A 26933-nucleotide genomic window follows, 5' to 3' on the forward strand; every position below is an offset into this window, starting at 1 on the left:
CTGCTGGCGAAAACGCCCGAGTTTGCGAACGTGGATGTGTGTAGTGTGGCATGATCAAATTATGCCATCATCATCACCATCATCATCAGCCTATTTAACTCCCACCCGCACGCTCAAACCATTAATTAGTAGCGAGGAGCTGTGGGAGACTGCCCTGCGCAGCTCCGATCCCACCCTACAGGACCGAGTCCTGAGGTGGGCTGAGGAGGTAGCGGAGGCCTACCACGACTGGTAGACGGACTTCTAGCCACATAGTGTGGTGATGGACGCCTGCTGGGACTGGAGTACTTAGACCGCCCTCTCTATCCCCCGGCCGCTCCCCTTTCTTAAAAGGGGAATAAAGTTAATTCATTCATTCATTCATTCATTCATTCATTCATTCATTCATTCATTCATGTCCACTGCAGGACAAAGGCCACCTCCCAGAGATCTCCAATTACGTACTTGCTTAGTATGTACTTCCTTTAAAAATGCTTAGCTTTATTGATTCCTTGCTCGCGCTCGCAGACATAGGAAATATGCAATTTCATATTCTGATCTTATTGCCCGGAGATGAAAAATAACACCCTGCCTAAGCTCGTTACTATAGACACTGCGGGAAAATGTGATGCTTTACGATTTGCCGGCAGATGGACGAAGGACCACATTATGCACCCTGGATGTACATAATGAAGCTTCTGTGCTCGCAAGCAACTTGCCAAGCTCTATTGTGGAACTGCGTAAAGACCGTGTGACGCGCTGACGCTCCTTAACCACATGTAGTTTTCCGAAATAAAAAAAAAAGAACAGTGTAAAACAACTCACGTCTAACCTACCCTAACATAAACCTAATCATATATCTCAACTTGCCATCCTCGGAGACTTTCCATAACCTATAGGCAAGCAGTTGGCCTTCCACACAAGAAGATCTTGTCGCGTACCTTTCCGGTAGACTTGACTCCCTTCATGAGACAGAGGAAGACGACGACCCAGCTGGCCAACAGGCAGAGGCTCAGGTCCCAGCGAATGACGCCAAGGTCGTCGATGCCGCTTGTGATGTTCAGCACGTAACGTCTGCGGAGGCGAGGAGGATCGTTGTAGCACACTACTCTGCCAAAGGCCACATGCAAGTGTACAACAGAGTCAATGGGGGAGGCGATGAGCAAATCGGGACGGGCGTCTGGTGCGTAGACTTATTTGGCCGAGAGCCGCACATCGACAATACGACACCGAGTAATCGCTAATTTTCATCGCAGCATTTTCCTTCAGGTGATAGGAATGAGTCTCGAAGCTTTTCTTTTTGTGTGTGCGTGTGTGTTGTGGAGAAAGGAGAGGGGGCGTTGTTACAACCGTCGATCGAGGAGACGGATGAGAAGCCGCCGATCAATTCACGCGGGCTAGCCGGTTGTAATGATAATTGCCAATGTGATCCCGTTAGAAACAAGGTGGCCACAGACAGTCGCCTATCCTCCGATCACAATCTGTCAGATTTTACTACATCTATTCTATCTATATCTATAATATTTTACTGTATATGTTACAATCTAGCGTTCTCTCTGGCTCTATTTCCCATCACACGTATGTATGAGCGCTATCCACATGAGCACGCGTCCCCTCTTCTAGACGGACATTGCTGTGAATGCCGCAACTGGGTGCGGCTTCGAGCGGCGGGTGCAAAGGCTGGGCAAGCCGAGATGGCTGGAGGCTACGTGTCCTATACTGTGTTTTCGCGCGCCTAATAAAGTGCGACCGATCTGAAGCCGCAAAAATCACTGCAAAATAGAGCAAATAAACGTTTTTCATCAGCAGCATCATCATCATCATCATCACACCAGCGTTGTGGCAGCGAGTGTCCACGGTCGTATCGAGTGAGCTTTGTTCGGTGTGTCTGCGCGCTTGACACCGCGATTGCTAACTTAATTAGCATTCGAACGTTCACTGCAATTTGTACGGCCGATAAATCTACGAAGTTTCGTGTGGTTGTCTAACAGTTTGCTTCACATATATATGAACGCTTCAGCTTTAGGGGCGAAACTGCGAATTGTCTTTTTTTTTGAGGCTCCACTCGTCTCCTGCTGATCTCCGCGTCTGATCCCAGCTTCACAGCGCTTCTGGAAGGTGAACGTTCCTATGGTTCTTGCTAGGCGAATATCTTGGCATTTCACTACCATGTGCCGAGTCGTATCCGGTGTTTTCTACGGCACACGCAAGACTCACACTGTTTGAGACTATTTGGTCCTGTATGTTTATTTTGGGTCCTCAAGCAACGAGCTAAGTTCTTAGTAACGCCTCTGACGTGAGTCTGTGTGTCTTTCTGATTTTTTTCCTTCGCGCTGTAAGATGTCATTCAGCCAGCTAGGGCCTTAAAAATCAAGGCCCGGCTCTGTATGTTATTGTACAAAATTCCTTTCTTTAAGTTTCTCGCTTGACGTCTTTGAAAAACTGCATGGAGTTTTTTTCTTTCCGTTCTTTGCACCCTGGTTAGGGGTCACTCTACTTTGGTCGTCTATTTGCACTTCCAAAAACCCCTGCCCTTGGTTGCCAACTTTCTTGACCTCTTCCCCCGTTACGGGTTCACGCTTTTGAGGTGCATATATTTGTGCATTTCCGCCGCTTGTTCTTTTTCATCCGTGTTCTTGAGTATTTCTTCAGAACTGATTTTGCTCTGCGGTTCTCCGACTTCAAAAGAGGCCCAACCCATGCCATCCTGCACTGCCTAATTTGTGGTTTTACCACGTGGGCCCCCAAAGCCAATCAGCTGAACCCCTACAAGGACCCTGTTTTCAAGCACAGAGTGTCGTTTGCGATCATTATCGCCATTACTGTTACTCCCTTTTCAATTTTCTCGCATCGTCTCCCTTTTTGTGGCCCCAAAGGGTTTCAAGCGTTTCTATATTGCCGCCGTTTTGCTTCCCCTTCACCGTCAGCCTTTCTTGGCGAGTGTTTGAGCAAGTCTCGTTCGTTTATGTAGATACTAAGCTGTAGATACCGAGATACTTATGTATATTGCTCGATAATTCAGCAGGAAGTCATATATGACTTGCTGTTGAATCGATGCCGATTCATTATCGTCTCTTCAATAAAGACCATAATTCCAGATTTCTCAGTGATAAAATTAAGGTAGATATATGTCGCTTGATTGCCACACGTATATTCGCAAGCCGCTGTAATTCCTCTGCGTTGTCTGACAGTAGCCCTATGTCGTCATTAAACGTTATCCCGGGAACCCGTTGTTGCACCAGCTGCCCGTTGCCCCATCTGTCGCCCTTCCGAGGTTCTGCGAGGAAACATCGCCGATTCCCGCCGCCGTCACTTCAGCGGACGGAAAGACTATCACGTGACTGCCGCTGCAGTAGCATGGGTGAAGGAAAAAAGAGACACTCGGCAGCATGGAGGAAGGAAACTCCTTCCTCCATGCTCGGCAGAGACACCGAACAGTGTGGCCATGGAACAACGCTGGCGCGTTGACGCGAGCGGGCTGCCGCGCGCCTTTTTACGCTAGTGTGGGGCGGCTGATACCAGTTAAATGTCACCGGGAGCCCGTCGACGCCATAGAGTTTCTCACTACATTACCTAGAGGGAAATCTGGCGCTGCTGCGATGTGGTATGCATGGGAATGCCGGTATATTGTGACTTCGCATTGGCATCGTTCTGGGAGAGCCAGGCAAGCACCGTTCCGTCTGTCACAATGATCTGTTTTCTACTGAAACGGCGCGTAAAAAGCTGCTTTAGCTTCATTGTTACGCAAAAACATGTTTCGTTTAACTATGAAAACTTGTTATTGCAGTTACAATTATATTAAACGTAAAAAATACCAGCGGGCCGCTAAAGTTGGACGACAGACGACGAGATTCGTGCTCACTTTGGAATAGTTTGTCGTCTGTTGTTGCTTTTCTTCGCTTGGTCATGCATTGTAGGTGAGTTAAGATGTAATATGCATGAATGGAAACATTTTATGAAGATCTTACTTTAAGAATGCGTTATTTGTGTAGCCATATCCACGTTTTAGACGAAGCCTCTTACAACACCAGCCAACACAAGCATCGCAGACACATATACCGTCATTCCCATGACGGCACGGCGCGCCTTAAGAAACTCCCATAGACGGTGGCGCCAGATTTCCCTCTAGGTGTTATAGTGAGAAACTATGGTCGACGCGGCCCACGGAACATGGCCGCTTCAACGAGAGCTGATGCGCCGTGACACTTACTCCCAGAACTGCTGACTGGCTGTCTGCGTCGCGTTGGTGCAGTTGTCATATCTCGAGGTGAAGACGTCGGTCGGAACAACGGCTGTCAGGTTGTTGGCCACAATCTGAACGCCGTTCGTGACGTTCGTGATGTTCATGTACTCTCGTACCAGGTTGCCTTCCACCGACACACAGCGCTCCTGCGGACATGTGCGTGAAACAGAGGTGTGTGGGTTCGATTCTTTCCGGGAGGTAAGGACATTGCGATACAAGCCACAAAGAAAAGAAAAAAAAGGAAAATAAAGTTTCGCTTCTGTCAGGAGCTGTTCCACTTGCATACAAGAACAAAGAAAGCCTTGATTGCGTTGCGGAAAAGTAAGGAAAATAGTTTTGGCACCGGAAACGTCCATATCAAGCCGCGCGATGCCTGCGCTGTACTTAGGGCTGAATTTGTGCTGCCGTAATCCCTATTATTAATGCATAGTGCGCTGTTGATAGATATTTGAAGCGTACGTGGAAGCGCTATCATGCTTGTCATTGGTTAGATTTTTTCTACAATCAACTTTATTCCTGTTTCCTGGCGCTGCAGCCAGTACAAGCAGAAGAGCCGACGATACAGGGACCAACGGACACAATCAATCAATCAATCAATCAATCAATCAATCAATCAATCAATCAATCAATCAATCAATCAATCAATCAATCAATCAATCAATCAATCAATCAATCGAGCCATTTGTCACTACGACGGCAACCACAAGCAGAGTGTTTCAGCGGCGATTATTCCTTGGGCCAAACGCAGCGCGATAAACACGTCGACGCCGGAGATGCGCCAATAATGCGTTCCTCGTGGTTGTCTCTTTTACGTTTAAGAGAAAGCTTGTACATTTAGTACAAGACGATTTTGTGCTTGTGTTATACCGACTTGACTGCAACTCGCGGCGAACGACTGTCCCGTGCGCGCACTGTCGACGCCGTGCTAAGTGCATGCGACCAGGAGCGAACGATTTCGCCACAATCGGCGCTCGAGGAACGTCGTCTCACCACGTTGTTGGTGCGCACGTAGCAGGTCTCCGGGTCGGCGCCCCACCACTCGAAGCAGTCCTGCCAGGGAAGCACGGAGCGGAAGCTCTGCGCCATGTAGAACACGGTGTAGGCCAGGATGACGTTGTAGTACACGGCCACGATTAGCGACACGACCACCATGGCTGCTCCGACGCCTGGAATCGAAGGAGGAAGAGAAGGGATTGAGGGAAAGAAGGCGACAAAAATCTTTGGCGAGACCTAAAGCACTACTATTCCTTCAAGCGCGAGGCCAATGCATACCCTAATTACGAATCAGCCGACCCATCAATGAATCAACTCACCAACCTATAAATAAATCCATCGGATGTGAGTCGGTGGCTCAGCTGTTCTGCTGCTGAGTGCGTGGGGGGAGGGCTCAACTTCCTTCGAGGTGGAAGTGTGTGTGGGGAGAGGGAGGGCTGCATTTTCATCTAAAGTACAAGAAAGCTTGTGTACTTGGATTAAGGTTCGGGATGCTAAACTCTATAATTTAACCATAAAGTCCACTCGGCCAATCAATCACTATATATATTGTCACATCCTATATATATATATATATATTACCAGGTAGTACGGGAGTCAGTTAGGCAGACACCGCGTATAGAAACATCAAAAATTGTCTTGCTTTTGAGTTTATTAAAAAACTCCAGTGTCTAGGGGCTATGCAAGCGACGATTAAAACATATCTTCTGTGCCTGGTTTTGTGCGGGCCTGAACTCACCCTTGGCGATAGGCACACACCTCCAGATGGACATCGGGCCGAGGCTTGTGAACTGACCCACGGCGACCTCCATGAAGTACATGGGCTTGCCCACAAGCAGCATGAGAATGACGTACGGCAGAAGGAAAGCGCCTGGGGAAAAAAAAAACACGAATGAAAAACTCTAATTTTGGAAATATCGACACATACTCAATTATTCTGCTAGGAGAGAGATGTGTTAGGGGTACACTAGATCACCTTATAGCGATAGATTACTCTATCGAAATTAGAATTTATTTGGTGAGAAAAGATTGCCTGCGGAGCAAATGAAATTGAATTTATCTTTTTTTTTTTCTACCGCATCGCCGATCACGCCACTGCACAGTTACGGTTCACAGGGTATCTTATAATACCAACTGAACCTCTTCTATGCATTGAAGAAAATCGAGAACATCTCCATGTTGAGTTTTGTTTTCAGAATACAGCACACTGCATCAAGTCATTAAAGAATGAACTAAGCTCTAGCTGCCAGACTTTGTCATAACCCATGACGCCACACAGAGGTGGTGTGAGAATATCACGCCAGCGTCTCCAGCTGCCTTCTATTAGTTTTAGCTTGTCCATAAAGGTATTACTTCTTTAATGAACAACAGAAAACCGGAAACGCGGAAGGCAGATGATGACTGATGATGAAGGCGATTTCTTGGTATCCCCTTTGATATGGTGCAGTGACATACAGTCACCTAGGCTGCTTGAGTTAATCAAGCATGCTATAAATACTTTTCATTCTTGAATATTTGTATACATCTCCTTAACTCCCCCCCCTCCCCCCCGCATGATATAACAAATGATGATCGGATCCATCGGTTTACTTTCTTCTCGTTCATTACATAGCGAGGGTCTTGAATACGGCAGCATCGATGCCTTCAGGTAGCATGTATAAGTTTACTGACCAGTTGCCTCCCCCCCAAAAGTTCACGTACATGTGACGCCTGCAGCAGAAAGGATGTTCCACATCCGCCGCCAGGGCTTGGGAGGGGCGGCGCTGGCTAACACTCCCAGGGTTAGTTTTAGTAGATAAACCCAGAAACACCTCAGAAAGTGGACGGAAAAACGGTGCCGCGGTAGCTCAATTGGTAAGAGCATCGCACGCGTAATGCGAAGACGTGGGTGCTTGCCCCACCTGCGGTCAGTTGTTTTTTTCATCCATTTTCATTTACATTAATTCCATGAATAAGTACAAGTGATTTCCACTATGCTGTCCTTGGCGTCATTGTTTGTTGGCTTTTAATGGTTATATACATATACTAAACCACGAGCGCACGTTAGATCAGGGGAGCGCGTACCTCCTCCGTTCTGGTAGGCCAGGAAGGGAAACCTCCAGATGTTGCCGATTCCCACGGACAGCCCGATGCAGGACAGGATGAACTCGGCCTTGCTGCCCCATTGGCCCCTCTCGATGGGCGCCGAAGAGTCGACCTGGTCGGCAACCGGCCTGAGCTCCATGGGCGCGTGGGGGTGAACTGCGCCATTCTGTAGCGCAAGAACAAGAGCAATGAACATTAGTTCCCCGGCTAAATTGGGTCCGCGGTATCCACAAGTACAGCGCATACGGCAATTCTTGCGAACGTTGCTCTGTAACTAAAGAGATCTTTTCTTAAACCGCTCTCTCAAAGGCCGTCGTCTCCTGCGGAACGTCTCAGCTGTTGGTGAAACAAAACGTGTGATTTTTTTTTTTTTTGTGGAGGGTTTGAATAGCAATTTCTATGGGAGCATCGAATCGAATACGAATCCAATAGACCCAGCAGCAAATCGAATCGAACAACGAATATTTTTCAAACAGTCTGCAAATAAAGTACCTCACAGTTAATATCAAGCAATTCTCACATCCTGATTTTCAAATTTTAAGGTTTGGCATTACTATACAGGCATTATTATAAAATATGTCTCAATAAAGGCACGAAGGGAACACTAGAAACAACTAAGCAGTTTGTTCGCTCTAGTACGTTACGTCCACTGTGGACAGAATTAAAGTTATCGCGCTTTTGCTTAAAGCTCATGAGTGAGCGCGTAAAATCGACGACGAGGAGATTTCGAAAACTATCCGAAAAGTTATTCGGACTTGCGAAAAGAGGATTGTTCGATTCGTTATTCGTAATGTTTCGTATATTCCCGCACCCCTATACTCTTCTTTCTTTGTCAGACATTACTGGAGTTTTTATCCGGACCTTAATGCTGCCGTGACAAAGACAAGTCATTTCATCGAAACGTTGCCTCCAGTGGCGTGCCTCGTTCTACCACTGTTCATCTTGACGCTGAGTAAAACTACCCAGGCTTGGGAGCAGGTAAGTCTGCCTCCCAGCCCCTTCCGAAATACCCACAGTTACGCCTGTTGCTCTTGCACTATGCACGATTTCCAAGATGCACATAAGACTCTCTGGTAGGATGCGCCGCAGAGCTTGCTTCTTGTTTCATATTCATTTACAGAAAGTAATGAGTGTGCACCCAGTTTTTTTCTAATTCCTATCTACATCTTCATCTTATTTGTAGTTTGTTGAGATTCATTGAGGTAGCGCTGCGGGTCCATCGTTGCAGTAGAACAGCTGGGCGGTGCGGCTTCGTCCATCGATTCAAAGTAGTGTCTTTCTTTTTCTTTTGGTTATGAAATACTTTTTTTGTTATTTCACCCCTTTCAGCAAGGTGCAGGTTTGTGCTAGTTGATTCGACATGATTAAACCCACTGAACGAAGGCAGAACTTGGGAAAAAGAAAGTCGATGATTATTTATTTTTGTACAAGTTCTCCGTCTGCCAGTCATCGCCAGAAGTATAAGAGTGAAACCCTAGCGAGACTACATCTCGTTGCCAGGACTATTGCGATCTCACGGGTCTGGACTTCAAGCCTGAACTGGACTGTTGGTCACGTGCATGCTTATCATCACGCCTCTGTGCATAGCGTCATCCGCTACACTCTTTCCACTATGTAGTCTTTCTACATGGACTTAAGAGCAGTTAAAAAATTAAGTGCTCCTCTTGATTTGCCTTTGCTTAAACGTGTTACCTTGGGAGCTCGCAAACGGGGTGCGTACCGACCATATGGGCATTGGTCATTGATGGAGAAGTTCATCGTTCTCATCTCTGCTCTGCTCGTCGCGCCCGTCCTTTTAACTCACGTGTAATGCATAAGTTTACCACTTCAAGAACCCTTTGAGCACCGAAAGACAGAATATAGCGTTGCAACCTCTAATCTTCCCCCGTAGCTTCACTCGAGAGAGAAATTTACGTTATTCGTTCTTATCTTGAAGAGCCAGAGAGACTGTTCTTTCTTGAATGAGCAATGTCATCGAGCACTTCGCACCGCTTTGAAGCAGTTCGAGGATGTCAAGGAAAATAATGCTATGAGACCGTGGCCTCGTGCATTATTGACACAAAGGGACACGAAAGCGTTGTTGAGCTCCTTGACATCTAGTAGTATCTGTAACCGCTTATGCATTAACGACGACCGTTCGAACGCGCGCGCGTTCCCCTTTTCTCATCTGCTCTTTCTTTTGCAGCTCTCCCCTCCTTCCGTGTAGGGTAGCCGACGGGTTCAGTCTCCTCTCTCTCTCTCTCTCTCTCTCTCTCTCTGTGGCCTTCGCGTGAAGGCACAGCCCTTGACCGGCAATGCGTAACTGCCATGAAGTCTCCGCAACTTCAGCAGGAAATTTGCGACGAAGGCAGTTTGAGACGGTGTTGCGATAAGCTTAAGTTTCATGCGCATTCGTGATACGACGCGAGAACTCAGATCATCTACATTGCCTCGAGTCATCGCACATTGGAAAAATCTTCCGCACTAAGCACCGATCAATTCGTGGAACGTTCCGTGACACCAAGACGTTCTGCAAGTTTATATACGTTGTATGATGTTGCCCCGTTGCCTTCGTATTCCGCGCTAGAATTTACGCCCACGTATATATCGCGACAGCAAACTTGAAGCTTGAAGGGCACACCACCCGGTTGTCCGAGTCGGATCCCATGGATGAGGCACCGACGACATACCCTGAAATAACAAATTACTACAAGCAGAAAAGGTGAATCTATCCGCCTCCAAATGCAAGCCTCACGCGAACACAAGCCTCGACCCTGCGTCGAACCAAAACTAATTCGTTCCCCAGCCCACATTGGCTGGCCATAATTACCAACGGGCAATGGAACCCAATATGTCAAAACTGCACAAATCAAACATTGGCCACCCAAAACCACATTCCTTGGGGGTGCGAGGGCTTATCCCCTCCCAGGTCACTCCTGCCAGCTTCCTCACAACACACGTGGGAGGAGCTGCTGAGAACGCCAGATCAAAAACTACAAAAAGCCTTCGTTGCTTGGGCCAAAAGGGTCGCTCCTCGTGAGGGACCATCCTGGGACTCGGGCCTGCCAGATCTCATCTGAGCAGAATTTTAATAAAGTTGTTACCACCAACACCTGAAGCTTGAAGACGAGGATGAAGCAACTAGCAGGCACGAGCGGCGTGTGCAACGCTGCGCGTGGAGCGACCGCCGCTCAGAAGAAGATAGCCGCAGGGGCAGCGTGCTGCCGTCCAACCCGGCTCCATCATGGTCGACGTCCGGTGCTCCCCGGGTCGCGCGGCGGCGTTGACCACCGTGATCACCCTCGGCCTGGTCACAGCCGTCGCCCTACACAAGCTCTCCAAGGCGAACCAGGAAGACCCTGCCCAATCCAGAGCATGGTAAGCCTTATTAGCCTGTATACGCACGGGTCCCTATAGCTCGTTCCTCGTTCGAAGGACGTCGCAGCGATATGCGAAGGCTCGTCGAAACGCGGCAGACACGCGGTTGCTTAGAGTTCGCCGAGTGGGTTCTCGTGAATCCAAAAGCGCGACGAGGACCAAGCAATGTCCACTACTTTCCTCGGTACGTCCTTGTCACGTTGTTGCAAGACAGGAACGTACACCCACTTGCCCACTAATTGGCAGTCTTCTGAGCTTAGCAATGTGCGTTGTTAAGCAAGTTGGTACACATCTTTAGAGTCTTGGAACGCGCATAAAATCGACAAGGAGCTCGACAGAGAGAGTGACAGGAAGCAGGGAGCTTCTGAGCTTGGATTTTCTAAGCGCTCGATTGGGGGAGGACAGGTCTTGTCGCACGTCATTTTATGCCAGGTATCCCGCTACACAGAAAACTTTGTGGGCAGCGAAGGGGGGGGGGGGGAGGGGGGATCAATTTTGCAGGAATGCGCCTTTGTTGAAGCGTACTCGATGCCTGCGAGAATAGTCGTCTCGCCACGCGCTGGTCTTCTGAAATCTTGCCCGGCGCTCAGGAATCGGACGTCGTCCAAACAGCCGAGGCTTCTAGAGATACGGGGAGTCACAAAGGGCCCCGCCCAACAGCGTACCATCACCGGACGCGCTGCTGCCGCCGCCGCCGCCGCCGCCGCTGCTGCTGCTGCTGCTGCCATGGCGCCGAACATCAGGCGCGACTGGTACCCGCAGTCACCGGACGTGGCCGGTCGCCACCGGCGATCCAGCCCTAGCCTGGTGTGCAGCCGCGAGGTGTGCGAACGCCAGGACGCCTACGTGCACGCGCGGCTCGACCAGCTGCAGGAGCCGTGCGAGAACTTCTACGCCTTCGTCTGCTCGCGAAGCTGGGCCGTGCGAAACGCCAAGGTACTGCGTCGTAAGCATGTTGCGATGCCTCGTAACCCAACTCTTTAACTCGCACTGGGCTGCAGGAACCCTCCCACCACAGTGGACCCATGCAAAGATAACCTTTATTCCCAAGCCAGGCAAGCCGCTAGATCTAAAAAACCTACGTCCGATTTCACTCACTTCATGTCTAGGTAAGCTCTTCGAACATGTCATACTAGAAAGACTCCAACAGCATATGCAAACACATAATCTCTTCCCTCACACAATGATTGGCTTCCGCGGGCATCTATCCACGCAAGACGTCATGCTTCAGCTCTCTGAAGAAGTCCTGCACCCCCGGCATGTCAAACGCACAAGAGCCATACTAGCACTCGACCTGACCAAGGCCTTTGACAATGTGGAACATACCGCAGTGCTGAACGCCTTATCCGATCTACACGTAGGCGGGAGAACTCACGCCTATGTCACAGCTTTCCTACAGGCCAGGGCTGCGGTCCTTACTGTGGGAGAACTGACAACAGACAAGGTCCAACTGGGTAGCAGAAGCACACCGCAAGGGTCAGTGCTCTCGCCACTCCTCTTCAACCTTACTCTCATTCCCATGGCCAGAGACCTGGCAAATATTCCCAACCTCTCGCACTCCCTGTATGCAGATGATATTACCTTGTGGACCACTACAGGCAGCATAGGCGACATGGAGGCGACCTTACAAGCAGGGGCCGATGTGGTGGTGGAGCGGGCTATGGCAATAGGTCTCGCGTGCTCCCCGACCAAGTCGGAACTTCTTGTTCTTCACCCCCCCAAGAGTCGCACAGACCCAACTCCAAACCCCAGCATCCGTATCCACATGAAGACGTATTCCATTCCAGAGGTCACACAGCTACGAGTGCTTGGCATGGTCATGCAGAACAACGGCAGACATACGGCGACCTTGAACAAACTCACCACCACAGTACACCACACTATGCGCCTGATTAAGCGGATAGCCAATAGACACAATGGGATGAGAGAGCATGACTTGAGAAAGTTAGTGCAGGCTTTTGTCATAAGCAGAGTACTATACTCGCTCCCATACCTACATCTCAACCGGACGGAAACGGAAAAAGTGGATGCCCTTATACGTCAAGCGTATAAGACTGCACTTAACCTCCCCAGGCACACGCCAAACGAGCGCCTCCTTCGCATGGGGGTACATAACACATTTGATGAGCTCACGGAAGCCCATCGCACAGCCCAAATTGAGAGGCTGTCCTCTACCACCACAGGTCGGCACATCCTGGATAAACTAGGACTAATCCCGACTTCCAAGGCCCATCAGACATGTCCTTTACCATCGGACATACAAAACTGCATCACTATTCTCCCCCTGCCTAAAAACATGCACCCCGTGCATCACGAGGCACGCAGGCAGACCAGGGCAAAAGCCCTCTACAAACAACACGAACACGACCACCTCACTGTGTGTGTCGACGCCGCTATATAGTTACCCACAGAAACCAGCCTATGCCGTAAGTGCAGTGTCCCATCAACTTGGTTACATCACAGCTGCCACAATACACGCGCGCACGTCCATAGAGGCGGAGGAGGCTGCCATAGCGCTGGCCATCTCAACCACCGCTGCCGAGGTTATCCTTAGTGATTCCAAAACTGCAATCCGCAACTACTCGAAAGGCCGAGTTCATGAACCGGCACTGAAAATTCTCAATCATCAGACCCCCCTCAGACCAATTAAGCTCATCTGGGTGCCCGCGCACGCAGGCCATCCAGGCAATGAGATGGCCCATTCTATCGCTCGAGTAGCCGTCAACCGAGCCACGCCGTCCGATTACCTGGATAACGCCAGAGACCGATTGGTCGAATATCACGAGATCACCCTCCACTACCGCGAAATGCGGTTGAGATACCCTCCCCCAGATAAATCCTTAACAAAATTCCAACAAAGTACCTGGCGCCAGCTTCAGGCACAAACTTTTCTTTCCCCAGCTTTTCTCGCCCTGGTTCATCCAGGCCTATATAAACAGGAATGTACGCTCTGCGGCGCACCTAGAGCTAACTTCCATCACATTATGTTCTTATGCCCTGAGCTCCAGCCACCCTCCGAGTGGCAACTCACCGACGTAGAGGGATGGGAGACCGCGGTGTCTAGCTCCAACCCAGCCGATCAAATACGGCTGGTGGACTGGGCTCTGAGGGTCGCCGAGGGCCACAAACTCCCGGACACCCTACGCGCTCCTGAGCCCCCTCACAAGTAATGTTGTAAAAAGGCTCAAGCAATAAATGTTTACCACCACCACCATGCCTCGTAATGGATTGGGGCTTCTGGCGGAAAAAAGTCCTTTTACTGACACGAAAACACCTCGGTGAAGTCGGCGGGCTGCTGTAAGACTGGAATTGTCGTTGAACAACGCGGTGCTTAAATGGTGCATGTAAAAATTCGTGTTGTTGCCGCCGGCGAGTTTCGGGGCCGTTAAACATCGTTGAGTCCCAGGAGCTTCCAACTTGAATAAATAAATAAAACCATTATAGCCCGTTAAACGTCTACTGGCCATATAATGTCGGATGCGTTTACGTATGTAATTATGAGTTCGACGAACTTCATCTCGTTAGGTTGCATACACTAGCAATACAACGGATTGCGGTCCCTCACGAATTTTATGCCGTTTCGTAATTCCTAATGGCTACACGGTACCTGCACTAGGTATATATCCGAAACGTTATCAACATCTGAGTGTGCGTGTGACCGTAATTCTCCGAGTTATTTTTGAGCCCTGAGTTACTCTTTGTTATCCTTAGTTTTCTTCAGCCCAAAATCTGTGAAAAGCTTTTTCTGCCTCTCCAATAAACTAGAGTAAGTTACGTTGCGCGTGCGGTTTCCGACTTCTGTAACAATTCAATTCACGAGAACTTTCTTCGGTTTTCCTCCACAGCCGGACGACGCTCCCTACCGGTCCCAGACGACGGCAAAGCTCATGTACGACCTGCCGAAGGCACTCAAGCAGTACTTCCAACTGAAGCAAAAGACCTACTACGAGTTTCCCGGAACCTTCATCAGTCAGGCGCTGTTCTTCATACCCAACTGCACTTCCATCTACAGTCGCAACGGCCTCGGCTGGGATCCCTGGCAGGAACTTCTCGGCAAGCTCGGTCTGCGCGGCTGGCCCTTCCCGAACGTGCCTCCCGAATGGAACGTCTCCGGCATCGCGGGCTTCATCGATGGCACACTGGGAATCTTTCCTTTCACCGAGGTGAGAGTGGTGAACGAGTACGCCCACGACTACTCCGTGCAGCTGGACGTTCCCCGAACGATACTGCGTCGCCACCAGCTGCGACACACCAACGAGAACCTCTTCAACTACAGCCAGGTGGTCGCCAAGGCACTGAGCATCCTCAACGTGATGGAGAACGTCGAGCTGCTTGCCGAGAACATAGTCATCCTCGAGATGAGACTGGAAGAGGCCGCGGAGATGAAGACGTTCGTCCCGCCGCTCGCCCGCAAGAGGTCGCTGGCGTCCCTGCCCGAGAGCCAGAAGTGGAGCTGGAGGGACTACGTCAACGTCATCTTCCGGTACCCGCTCAACAAAATCGACATCGTGGAAGCGTTAGCTCCCGAGTACCTGGCCGACGTGGCGGACATCATGGACAACACGTCTTACACGACGCTGGCCAACTACATGGGCTACCGGACCATGGTCCACCTGTCCCCAATGTTGCCGGACGAGGCAGAGTTTCTCGTGCCACTCAGCCGGGACAAGCTCGTCGTGGGCGTCGGGGAGCGCTTCCAGGCATGCGTCCACCTGCTGGAAGACCTGTTCCCCTTCGGTATGCGCATGTTCACGCTCATGACGCTGGGCGGCGACAACCCACTCAAGTACTCGACCGCTCTCGACAACCAGGTGGAGCACATGTTTAACCACACGCAGAACCTCATGGCCAACCTGGTGCAGAACGCTTACTGGCTCAACCCCGTGGAAAGGGTCATCGCCAAGGAGAAGATCCTCAACGTCAACTTCGACTTCATGGGCACCAACGTTCGCGACCTGAGCGTCCCGGCGCTGTACTACGACCCCAAGGCGCCCCCGTTCGACGGCCTCAAGCTGCTGCAGAGCTTCTACGCCATACAGGCGAACACCAAGCGGACGTACTTCGATCCTTGGCACCGCACCCTGGACCTGGACAACCTCCATCACGTGAGCAGTCTGCACCCGGACATCGAGTACATACACGGGAAGAACCACCTGTTCATGCCGTACGCCGTGCTGGCATTCCTGAGGGGACTGTCGCAGAGCGTGGAGCCACTGTTCGTGCCGATCGTGGCGCAGTTCCTGCTCAAGGGACTGTTCTTCGCCGTGGACGATAGGGGCGCTTCGGTGGACCACCGAAACAGGTTCGTATACGCTTGGTTGTTGAATCTAACGTTGGTAGAGAAAGCTTTTCGTGTGGTTATGCTTTCTTATATCAAATGAATACTTGCGACGAGTGATTCCTCATCTACTTCGCTTGCTTCAGGACGCCGGCCTGTCGGAACTGTTCACAGCCAACTCATCTCTGAACTTTGACCACGTGGGAGTAGTTAACGCGTGATCCTAAATTTAAGTGCATGAGCGTTTATACCATTTTGCTTCCATCTGAATGCGACCTGGAATCGGATCTGCGACTCACAGTGCTGAGAAGCACCCCGCAGTTGCGTATTACAGCCGTGTAACCAATGAGTCTGTGAAATCTTATATTTTACTTGAACGGTTCTCCTTTACTTACCACCCAGGATCGTCGACTGGTGGAGCAAGGCGACCGCCGAGAAGTACTCTCACATCCGGGACTGCTTCTTCAAGCAGTACAGGGAGGAAATGCAGCTCAAGCTTCCGGACGTGGACATAGTGGGCGACCTCGCGGAGAACATCGCCGACAACGCGGTGGTGCCCCCGCTGTACGACTACTACCTCAGCCTGCTGGGCATGGACACCATGACGGCCCGCAGGACCAGGGCGCCGTTCGGCGGCTTCACGCTGGAGCAGATCTTCTTCGTGTACTACGCGCTGAGCCAGTGCGACCACCGGAGCCTGGCGTACGCCAAGCGGCTGCTGGGCTTCGGCGAGACCTCGCCCGAGATCAAGGTCAACATCCCGCTGCGCAACTTTGCCAAGTTCTCGGAGGCCTTCGGCTGCCAGCCGGGCAACGAGATGAGCCCACAGGACCGCTGCCTCGTGTGGTAGTCTGTAGTGGCTGACCCAGCTGACTCAATAAACCTGTCGTCGTTCGGTTCGGTTTCTCAAAAGATCAATGAAGTTTCCGTTTCAGACACCCTGCACCAGCCAAACGACGCTGCTACTTTATTTTGCACGCTGAAATGGGGTTCGAGCGCTGAGGTTCAAAGTTTACTGCTCAGCAGTGGTAATTAGGATGTGCCTGAAATTTTTGAACAAAAAGAAAAAAAGGAAAAGCCGTGCCTGTACATACGCCGGTTTATATAGGACCCGTGAAACGCAAAGCTATACGAAGATTTCTTGTAGAACTCGCGGACGATACAACGCGCGAGAAGCATCCACCATACGGCTATGAACAATCACGTGCACCATGTGTATATACCCACACTGCATCGCACCCACCCTAAAAAACACTGTCAACAATTGCTACGGAGTTCGACAATTCGCGAGTGTGACGACCCGCAGGTTACAAGTGACGCACGAAGCACATTTTGCAGCAACTGAGCGGCAGTTCAAATGAATGCATGTCGCGTTTGTTGTGCGCACCAATGCACACTGCCACGTCGAGGGTTCGAATCCCACGCGTGAACGAATGTTGTCTGCAAAGAGCACATGTTCGCGTCCACATGTATACACGTGGCCCCTTCTTACGATTGTTGCTATAAATCGAGCCCCCTCGTTTCCGTTTATTCATCTCGCAGTTATGCAAATGATCTGAACAGTTCGCCCGTACGCAATCGACTAACGCCATTCAAATAAAGGTCGTAATTAAATCAGCGAATAACCATCGCACTCTCATCATAATAAGAAACCGCGAACTTGCTAGACTCGTTGGCGACGTCAGCCGAGGTCATGTTTCTCCGACAGCTCGACAGGTGGTGCACAAGTCGTCAGCACTCGTCGGCAGTGGAGAACACACTGCCTAACAACAGCTGCTGTGGTGTAAATAGGGCCGCCAAACATTAAGTTACTTGCTAGCGATGCTGGCCAACTTTTCTAGACATTACTAGAACGCGCCAATGTCTCCTCCTCTTACCATCGTCTTCACAAACACACGATAGAGGGGGCGCTGTACTAATGCGCCAGAAATGAAACATTTACGCCTACCCATCGATGCTATTCAACACCACATAGAGAACTCAGACGCGGCTAACCAGAGTGTCAAACATGCGGAAAAATACCGCAGCGCGCTCCATGTACTTACTGGCCCGCAGAGCACCTCCCTTCACACACTTTTGAATTCGCTCAAACATATCACTTTCCCTGTATACACCCGAGAGAGCTGGACCGCTCCACCGAAAGAACTGCGCCCCACACAAGAGCCTTCTGCTAGTGGCCCACATAGAACACGCCAACAGTTGCGGTGAAATCAACTCACCACCAGGACCGGGCACTCAGCGGGACTCTGACAACGACGACTCGGACGAAGAGTAGTTCAGAAATAAAGGTTTCTTGTAAGGAGCGGACATCTCCCCGAAGCTTGGGGGTGTCCTTTTCGCGCTTAATGTTTTCTTTGTATATTTTTTTTGTCGACGGTAACTGCTCCGGAGGGGAACAGACACGCCCAAGTCGTCTGCTGAACGAGCCGCTCTCGCGCGAAAGCTTGAGAAATGTTCGGAAGGCGTCACTTACTGCGACGGCGCCATTTGTGTGTCCGTTGGCTTCGATGGCTTTCTTCTCATCCTCTTGAAACGCCGGATTGATGAACGTGGGCACGTCCAGCTTCATCTGCGCGTACAAAAAAAAATAAAATACTGTTATTGCAACTTTAGAAAGGTGTGTATAACCATGACCTCTGAACAGGTAATGCTAGCGAGACGGGTCTATTGCATCAGTTTTAGTACAGAATTGGTGAGCACCGGCAGGAAATGCGTTCAGAGGGATTTCTACAATACTCTGCCGTCTAGACGCTGCCAAGGCCGATTGTCTCGCGTCGTTATAGTCCGGATGCTAGATGTCTGGCACAAGATGTTGGCGTGCGTTGTACATATTTTATTTCCTACGGCTATCACGAAGCGATTAAGTGTGTGTGCGTGTGAGTATGGATGTCTGAATGGTCGATTCCGCGTTATGCTTTCCACGTATTATGTTTGGAGAAACTTGATATTTTACGAGAGTGGTGAGTCATTCTCACAGTGTGATGTAGTGAATGTACCGACCAAGTAGTGCCGTGCGCTTCCGGTACTCATGTCACCAATGACATTTATATGTGTGCTTGTGACTTTCCTTATATGTATAGTCCCAGGCAGCACACCAGCAATGGTCCAACCATGGCCCAATGCTGGCAGAAATTGGTACCATTATTGGACCAACGTTGGCATATTGGCAAAGTGCAACCCAATCCAATGCTGACCCAGCGTTAAAGCCAAGATTGGACCAATGTTATGCCAATGCAGCAGCCATTGTGATGCCAGCGTAGGACCAGCGTTAAAGCCAAGATTGGACCAATGTTATGCCAATGCAGCAGCCATCGTGCTACCAGCGTAGGACCAGCGTTAAAGCCAAGATTGGGCCAATTTTATGCCAATGCAGCAGCCCTTGTGCTGCCAGCGTAGGACCAGTGTTGAGCCATATCGTTGCCATTTTAATGCCAGCTTTGAGCCAATGCCCTTTGCATGACGAATATTTTAGATACGCTGGCTTTAGAGCACGCAGCCATTCTTACCGCAAACCTTTCGCTAGAGGCATTTTTTATAGCAATTGTCCCCATTCCGTCTTCCTCAATAATAGCTAGGAAAGCTCGACAAAAAGGTGTCAAGAAGCAGAAGTCATCTGTATTTGCAAATAATAATAAAAGGATACTGAAATTGACTTTTATGACAGTTTATTTGCGAATAAATGTTCACAAACAGGCATTTTCGTGGACCTGGATGGGTGACGCTCGGTTATCTTCAAACAGTTTATTTACAGGCACTGCCCTCAGGACAGGAATTGGGCAAGGTGCCGAGGACGGTAGGTTGGCCAGGGGTTTCAGGGCAGGGAGCTGACGTCCGTAGGCAGGTTTGTCAGTGCTTGGATGATGGCGGGCTGATCAAGCCCCGGAGGACCACGATAACGCGGTTGTTTCGTTGAAACTGCTACCATTTCCCATAGCCACTTCACCATTACTTGGAGATGCTTGCACTGTAAAATAAAAAGAAACTTTAACGGAGATGTTGGTATAACAAATGTATGTGGCAGTGTTTTCCTTTGAAAAATCGCCATACCGCTACAATATTATGAGTCTGAGCAGAGAGGTCGAAGGGGTGAATCAAGAAACTTTCTTGCAAGATTTGTCAGCTAACACTTTTTAATATATCGACATATATGGCATATTTCGTAGGTGTAACAGAATATTTAGAACAAACATAAAATGCGCAGGATCCGTCCGCCTTGTTTACACCCCACACCTAGTCAGCGTAGCACTTTATAATTAAAAAATTGCAGCAAAACCTGCTACAGCGCAAAAAGCCTAGTTTCAGACTGTCTAGGCAGAATGCGGTCTTCGCGCGAAATTTTTATGTGGAAACCGAGAAGTTCCTTCAGGAAACACTAGCAAAAGAGGCATTTATTATACGAAAAGAAAGAAATACTGCCGGCTGGAAATGATGCTTGACCTAGAACAGTGAGAAGAAGCGCGGTTCCTCGGTATCACTAGCTAGCAGGATCAGGCCGCGCGCATGGCTAGATAAAATCATAGTCCTGGAGTTTTGGGTTAACTTCACAGAGATTTACACGTGTTATACTCCGGGCACAATTCAAAGGCTGCGAATAAAAAAGAGCTATGTAATTACATGCACTCTACATTAGCCAGGGCTGTTTCAGTAATATATATACCGCCTGATATTGATTGGGTGATATTGCTCCCTATAAAACTTATACATGCGCAAAAGAAATGCACTCACCATTGTAAGATCCGCGCTTCTGTGTATCCGAGTTCATCCCACATCGAAGACGGTGGCCACGAGCGCCGACTTTTTTTCTGGTTGTTGTTTCGCCTATATTAATTCTAACACTCACAAAAATTCGTGGCCACTTTGCTGTGTATTTCAAGATGTAGGCTTCTCAGTAGGAATGACGACCGCAAGCGAGCATTTTTCACGATAGGAGTGCGCTGACAAACACGGACAAGACGGCAAGCACTCAGGCGGTGTTGCACCCAGTCGGCGTGCTAGCGATGCATAGAAGGAAAGAGTGAAAGGAAAGGGTGAATGAAGAAAACGGTGTAAACGCCACTTTCCCCCGCTGGACCTAGCCCGACCGCGTTCCTTCGGCGGCAGCGACGGAGGGAGACAAGGAGGACAATAGTGACCCCACTGCTTTTCCCCGTATTCCGAGAGCAGCCAATTCGACACAGCAGGTTATAGCTGCCTGAGTGCTTGGCTGATAGCTTTGACCAGGCTCACGTGGGTGCGTGGGGGAGAGGCGAGTGGGGGCTGAAGGACGAAAAGTTAGGCGGAAAAAAAAAATCCGGAATGCGCCGTGCCAACTACAGGCAAAGACAAGAGGAAAAGTCAAAACGTGCAATAAATTTTTTTTTTCTGTCAGGGGCATTCATACAAGGAGCTTACTAAACATGCACGAAAAAACAAATATATTGGAATAGGAGCATGATGATTATGTCACCGCAACATGCCATGCATGCTAAGCAAACAAGCAAAAGTTTCACTAATACATATGCGCTCCATCTCGATGCAATATAAAACGGTTCCATCAACTCTGTGGCACTGTAATTAGCGATTCTCCTCGGAATCCTGATCATCCAAAGCCGCGGAGCGTACATGCAAAATATACAATGCGCAGACAAATTCGCAATACCGTTGCTTCTTATGGAAAGCTCATGTTCCCATGCACGATCAATAAAACAGCGGCTAATTTTATGCGACTTCCCCTGCTTGCTACGTGGTGCACTGGCTTTTCTCTTTAGGGGGCGCATTTCGCTGAACGCGAAGCACAAAATTGGCGGTGTACGATGCATGGAGTTGACATGGGAGAGCATATTTCTGGTTCCTGCGCAGTGTGCCTGTGATCAGTTTTCAAAACACGTTGTTCAATATCAGCAAGTCGTAGAGCACTAAAAACCGACAAGGGGAAAATTGGCTTATTACGGGCCAATGTCCTCCAAAGAAAGCCAACTATTAACCCATATTGGGAAATCCGTTCGAAAGTCGGTCCAATAATTCCCGCCTTGTTGAACGGCAGTGCCAATATTGTTTACTGACTGTGTAATGTGGGCCAACATTGGATCTCTATCAGAATGGCACAGCCAATATTGTTTACTGACTGTGTATTGTGGGCCAACGTTGGATCTCTATCAGAATGGCACAGCCAATATTCGCGCTACGCTGTTAACCTTAGGCCATCATTGGGCCAGGATTCAGAATGGCACTGCCAATATTGGAACCACGCTGTTAATCTTAGGCCGTCATTGGGCCAGGAAGTGCCAATATGTTTCCAACGTTGGCCCGACCTGACGTGCCGCCTGGGGTGTGTGCTGTTATTTTAGTTGTATTGTCATTTTTCCCCCGAATAATGTTCGAAAGTTTCGAAATGCCTGACTTCTCATTTTTCGTCATTCAACAACAACTCCGAGCTCGAAATTAGAGACATTTAGCGCGTCCGCTACTCCGGCAAACGCAGGTGGTTTGAGTGGATTGCCGGATGGTCGTGGGCGTAAACGTGAGCGACCGGAGCGGTGCAGCCGCCTGGTGGCATAAAGCTCAACCGAACAAACACAGAGCTAAAATTGCAGTAACCCACTATATCCTTCTTCGCTGCTGGTCCAAATTTTCGGCAGCGGCGTAATTGTGAACACGATTTCGCCGTTGTCGAAAATTTACGCCAGCAGCTAAGAACATAGTAATTGATTCTGTGTTTATGTGGTTGAGCTTTGCAACGCCAGCTGGCGCCACCAATCTGGCCGCTCACGTTTACGCCCCCGCTCATACGGCAAACCGCCCGCGCTTGCCGGAATACCGGACGCACTAAAATTGTCTATTAACAAGCTGAGGTTTTCCGGAGTGGCTTCAGCAGTTCCGTCTCGCAGATTTTCGATACACAATGTCAAGCCGAACGTCCAAAAGGCGTTCCCGTGTTGAGCGTCGGCGTTCTCGGCGTAGCCGAGCGAACGAGCACAGCGAAGGATGAAGAAGCGAACGCGGAGCGCAGCGGGCGATGAAAGACGGCGATAGCGAAGAGAGTGTGAGGAGGAATGCGGAGGAGGAGGGTAAAAGCGTGAGGAGGAAAGCGTGGTGCCGCGCAAGACGGGCTCCGCAGCGACGACCGCTACGAGATGGCGCCAGGGTAGCGCGCCATCTGTATGTGTAGATATCTGTAGAATAGCTGCATATCTGAAAATTTCAAGTATACTACGTAGACAAGAATAAAGCAGAAGAAAAAGCTAACAACAACACACTACACAGTACCAGACGTTCGAACACAAGTCACAGGCCCGTAAATAGTGTCACTATATATGCGGGTACCAGCACCGAAACCACACTCTTGCCAGAACCGCGTTTTGTCACACCATCATTTGAACCTTTATTGTGGTGCTCGACGAGGTTGAGGGTAGGGCAAAATTACATGCGTTTAGCGGACACTGCTTCACCGCGGAGTAAATTTTCGGTTGATACGACTGCACTTCTGCGCCATGGCGTGTTCGTTCAGGAACAGAGACGACAAAAACGCTACGAAACGTTGAATGTCACACAAAAATAAAAAAGAAAGCAAAACTGTGAGCACGCCCGGAGGAAGAACCTAAAAAAAATGCGCGCGCGGCTACGAACACGCAAGACAAAATACAAGTATAACGTAGCTGGAAGGACAATGGCTTAGTATGACTCGACAACACAGGTGTGCTCTTGGTGTTATTGAGTGAAGACAGTGTGCGAAAAGAGGCGCCAGAATGTCTCACGCGCGACTCGTGAGAGCTGTAATCACACACGCGCATCTGAACGAAACCGTCATTCCGAGAAAACAGTCGTTTGGCATGTAAACATCGTCGTTACCTCGCGTCCTTGGTTTTGACGTAGGTGCATACGGATGCTGTACCTCCTCATGGCGCGTTGCTTTCGAGATATGATATGTTGTCACGAGGTGAGTCGACATCAACTTTCTATCCACGTATACGGGAGAAATATCATACACGTAGACAAATCTTCGTTCAGATATATGTTCGGTTTTGCTGTTTAATTTGATATTGTGTGTACATTTGCTGTTGTGTCACTATTTTTTTAGGCTTAACCACTTTCGTTTAGTGCGCGCAAATTGTGGCAGTCGCTTTTTTTTTCTTTTTACTTCTTTGTGCAATAATATCGTGAGTCTACACATTATGTATGTTAGTATAGTACCAGCGATCAGTTTTGACACTGTCTGCACATCTCCCAACATGAATACTTAACGTGGCAGTTATCAGGGTGCCAAATCCGCAGCGACAGAGTCACGACGTCGACGATGGGTGTTCTGCCATGAGCAAATGTACACGGACAGTGGGGATTTCGTGTCAGAGCCAGTTTCGTTCTCCGCTTACATGAACGTAAACTCGAAATTGAGGACTGTAGTCAGAACTCGGCGTCGCGAACTTTCCCGCGCGCTCGTCAATGTGTGTTTCTGCGTCTGAACGCAAACACACTTTTGCCATACCTTGATCCACGTGCTTTTTGCTCACTGCCGTATACGTGTTGTTGCGTGTGTACGTGTGAGAAGACCCTCGACGCGGTATCGCCGTGACGCGACGCACGCGTCTTTCAAGCTCTCACGAGCGCAGACAGAATGGAGAGAGAGAGAGAGAGAGAGAGAGAGAGAGAGCTCGTAGCCGAGATCGCGTAAAGCGAGAAGATCGTGCCCGCGCAACCTAATGTGACATTGCGACGAACTGCGTGACGCGGCGTTAGCAGGACAACCCCGGACGTCCGCGCACGGGGGGGCGTTGACCTCGAAATCGACACGACGGGTGTATACGTGCATGACACGGTCGAAAAGAGAACTGCAGAGCCATAGTCGGCGCATTACCGGTCGTGTCGCATCGGATCAGCAGCAGCTGTGCTCGAAACGACGCGCACACTGCTTAGGTGTTTTCACGTTCGTGTCCCTCTTTTCCCGCGTGCGCTATACCTATAGAACAACATGAACTACCAGAAACCCCATCTCGCCACAATGATGGCGGGCCTGTACTACCATTGCGCACACATGCGCACGCGCGGTCATGTGTATATGAAGGCAAATGCATAGGAGACACGCGATATGAGAGGGCGCAACCGATAATGACGCGCCTGAAAGGAGGATGCCCCCAGTGCTGAAGCCTTTATGCAGGAAACTGATGACCTGTGAGCACAACGTTTGTATGCGTCAAGCCGGACGTCGGATCACACGCGGAACTGCACCTTATTTCATCTGCAGCCAACGCAAAACACACAGGCTTAGAAAAAGATTGTCCGTCCGATTGTATAGTAAAGCTTTAAGCAAGCTCCCAACAAGTCCCCAACAGATTTCCCCAGGATTACAGAAGCACGACCATCCATCTTGCCGAAGGGTCGTGCGACGGATCAGAAGGTCCTGAAGACTGATTTGATGTGCATGGTATACTTTTTTTAAAGCAGGATACATGCACTGCGATTTGGCTTGTGATCCGGCTTGTTATCCGGCGAATACAAACATCCGTATCTCACAATTTGGGGCAGCTTCCATTAGGTACTAAAATTTAGAGCAATCTTCTCTCGGATGGGTCGCACACCGGATAGCACGCGGAATCGTATGAACCACGCATCTCCCGCTGAAACGCGAAGTTCGGAAACCTGCTGTGAAATTTCAGCCCAGAGGCCCAAAATGCCGATTTATTTTGAGACGGAGAAATCAGTGGCATACGTCCTATAAAAGATGGCTACTAGCCGTATTCAGAGTGCTTCCCAAAACACCAACTATAGTCGTAAGTGGAGGGATTATTAGCTGACCTATACTCAGCAGATTTGTAGACATCTGGGGCCACAGATCTAAAAATATGGCTATGGTATCCATGTTTACATAGCCTCCCCAGATGTCAACCAGCCGGAAGTTGAGGGAGTTCTAGCTGAGCTACCAGCTCCTTTGTAGAGATCCAGGGCTGCAGTAAAGCTTTAAAAAGTGGCTACTAGCTGTAGGCTCAGCCGAATCGAGCCGGAAGAAAGGCGTCTGCTAGCCACTTACGTGTTTTCTGGACATGTATATATTACTCTAATGTATGACTCTAACCAAACGCATACGTGACGCCATATGCGAACAATTTTACTTGAGCAAGGACCATTCTGTGTGTCATTTCTGTCGTTCTGTCTGTCAGTTTGTCTGTCATTGTGCCGGCAAAGCATAATGTTGAAATATGAAAGACGATGACATGAATTCATAGCAAGTCATAAAAGGAAATCAGGCTTGTGAATCTTACACTTTGCTCTCAAAGCGCATCCGAGTGAACTCCTGAGCCACCGCATCTTCACGGTTGAAATGAGGGTCACTGGATTACGTTGAATTTCGTGAGAAGGATAACGAATATTGTCCCATTTATTGAGTTTCAGTAAACCGCACACGATGGGGGTGAGAATCAATGCACATTATGCGTGCTATGCAGTTAAAATACTCTCGCCGTATGATTCACGGAGTCGTGTGTTTGTTTTTTTCGCGGCCAGAAAAGCCAGACCGCAGAAACAGAGTTGGGGGGGGGGAGGCCGACACCTTGGGGAAAAAGTGAACGGAAGTAGACAGTTGCGTGCGCTCGCAAGTCAGCGTGTGCACTTTCTGGGCACCGGGGCAACGCAAAGAGAACGACAAACGGGGCGGCTCACGAGTCGGCGCGCGACGAGGTGCACAGGATACATCTATGCGCGGCGCAGGAAATCCGCAGAACAGGAGAGACGAGAATGCGTCGTCTCCATTAGGCTCTACACACGTCCTTTGTTTGAGGCCGCGTAGAGCGAAAATAATAACAAAAAGGCGCAGGACGTGCGGGCAGAGGGAAGGGACCTCGCGAAGAGTGCCGTGCGTATATTCGCGTGTTAAAAGCAATGAGCGTGCAGACGACGCCTCTTCGCACGGCGCTACAATGGTCGCGCAGTCTCGCGTGAAACAGACGACCCGCGAAGAATATAGTCGTCTGGACGCCGACTTGTTTTGGATGAGTCAGAGAGAAAGCACGGCTGTAAAGCGTGTTGTCG

At 49.6% G+C, this 26933-nt stretch overlaps 2 protein-coding genes and 1 long non-coding RNA gene across 4 annotated transcripts in view; 1 reads left to right on the plus strand and 2 right to left on the minus strand.

The window, feature by feature from the left end:
* Positions 1–26933, minus strand: part of LOC126528192 (sodium- and chloride-dependent neutral and basic amino acid transporter B(0+)-like) — a 60315-nt gene that overhangs the window by 15979 nt on the left and 17403 nt on the right. Inside the window, exons 2-7 of one of the 2 annotated variants that reach the window (XM_050176071.3) lie at positions 18409–18504; positions 7280–7466; positions 5955–6086; positions 5213–5388; positions 4190–4368; positions 921–1053 (exon numbers count right to left, since the gene is read on the minus strand). In XM_050176071.3, the coding sequence (XP_050032028.1) occupies positions 921–1053; positions 4190–4368; positions 5213–5388; positions 5955–6086; positions 7280–7466; positions 18409–18504 (903 nt within the window). Of the gene's footprint in view, positions 1–920; positions 1054–4189; positions 4369–5212; positions 5389–5954; positions 6087–7279; positions 7467–18154; positions 18211–18408; positions 18505–26933 lie in introns of those variants that run through there. The other variant, XM_055069179.2, reaches the window with a different exon arrangement.
* Positions 10450–16847, plus strand: LOC126528191 (neprilysin-2-like). Its single transcript, XM_050176068.2, has 4 exons — positions 10450–10657; positions 11248–11593; positions 14503–15959; positions 16338–16847. The coding sequence occupies exons 1-4, from the start codon at positions 10524–10526 to the stop codon at positions 16783–16785; spliced, it is 2385 nt and encodes a 794-aa protein (XP_050032025.1). The 5' UTR covers positions 10450–10523; the 3' UTR covers positions 16786–16847.
* Positions 19584–21109, minus strand: LOC129384066 (uncharacterized). Its single transcript, XR_008611826.2, has 2 exons — positions 20661–21109; positions 19584–19899 (listed from the first exon to the last, which is right to left on the minus strand). It is a non-coding gene; the product is annotated as an uncharacterized lncRNA (long non-coding RNA).

Source organism: Dermacentor andersoni, chromosome 9, assembly GCF_023375885.2.
Source record: "Dermacentor andersoni chromosome 9, qqDerAnde1_hic_scaffold, whole genome shotgun sequence".
NCBI lineage: Eukaryota > Metazoa > Arthropoda > Arachnida > Ixodida > Ixodidae > Dermacentor > Dermacentor andersoni.

Bases quoted from the DNA above. Each gene is read 5' to 3' on its own strand.
- LOC126528191 (XM_050176068.2), top strand. From the start codon at position 10,524: ATGGTCGACGTCCGGTGCTCCCCGGGTCGCGCGGCGGCGTTGACCACC. The intron at 10,658-11,247 runs GTAAGCCTTATT...CCCGGCGCTCAG, and splicing joins CCTGCCCAATCCAGAGCATG to GAATCGGACGTCGTCCAAAC. The intron at 15,960-16,337 runs GTTCGTATACGC...CTTACCACCCAG, and splicing joins TCGGTGGACCACCGAAACAG to GATCGTCGACTGGTGGAGCA.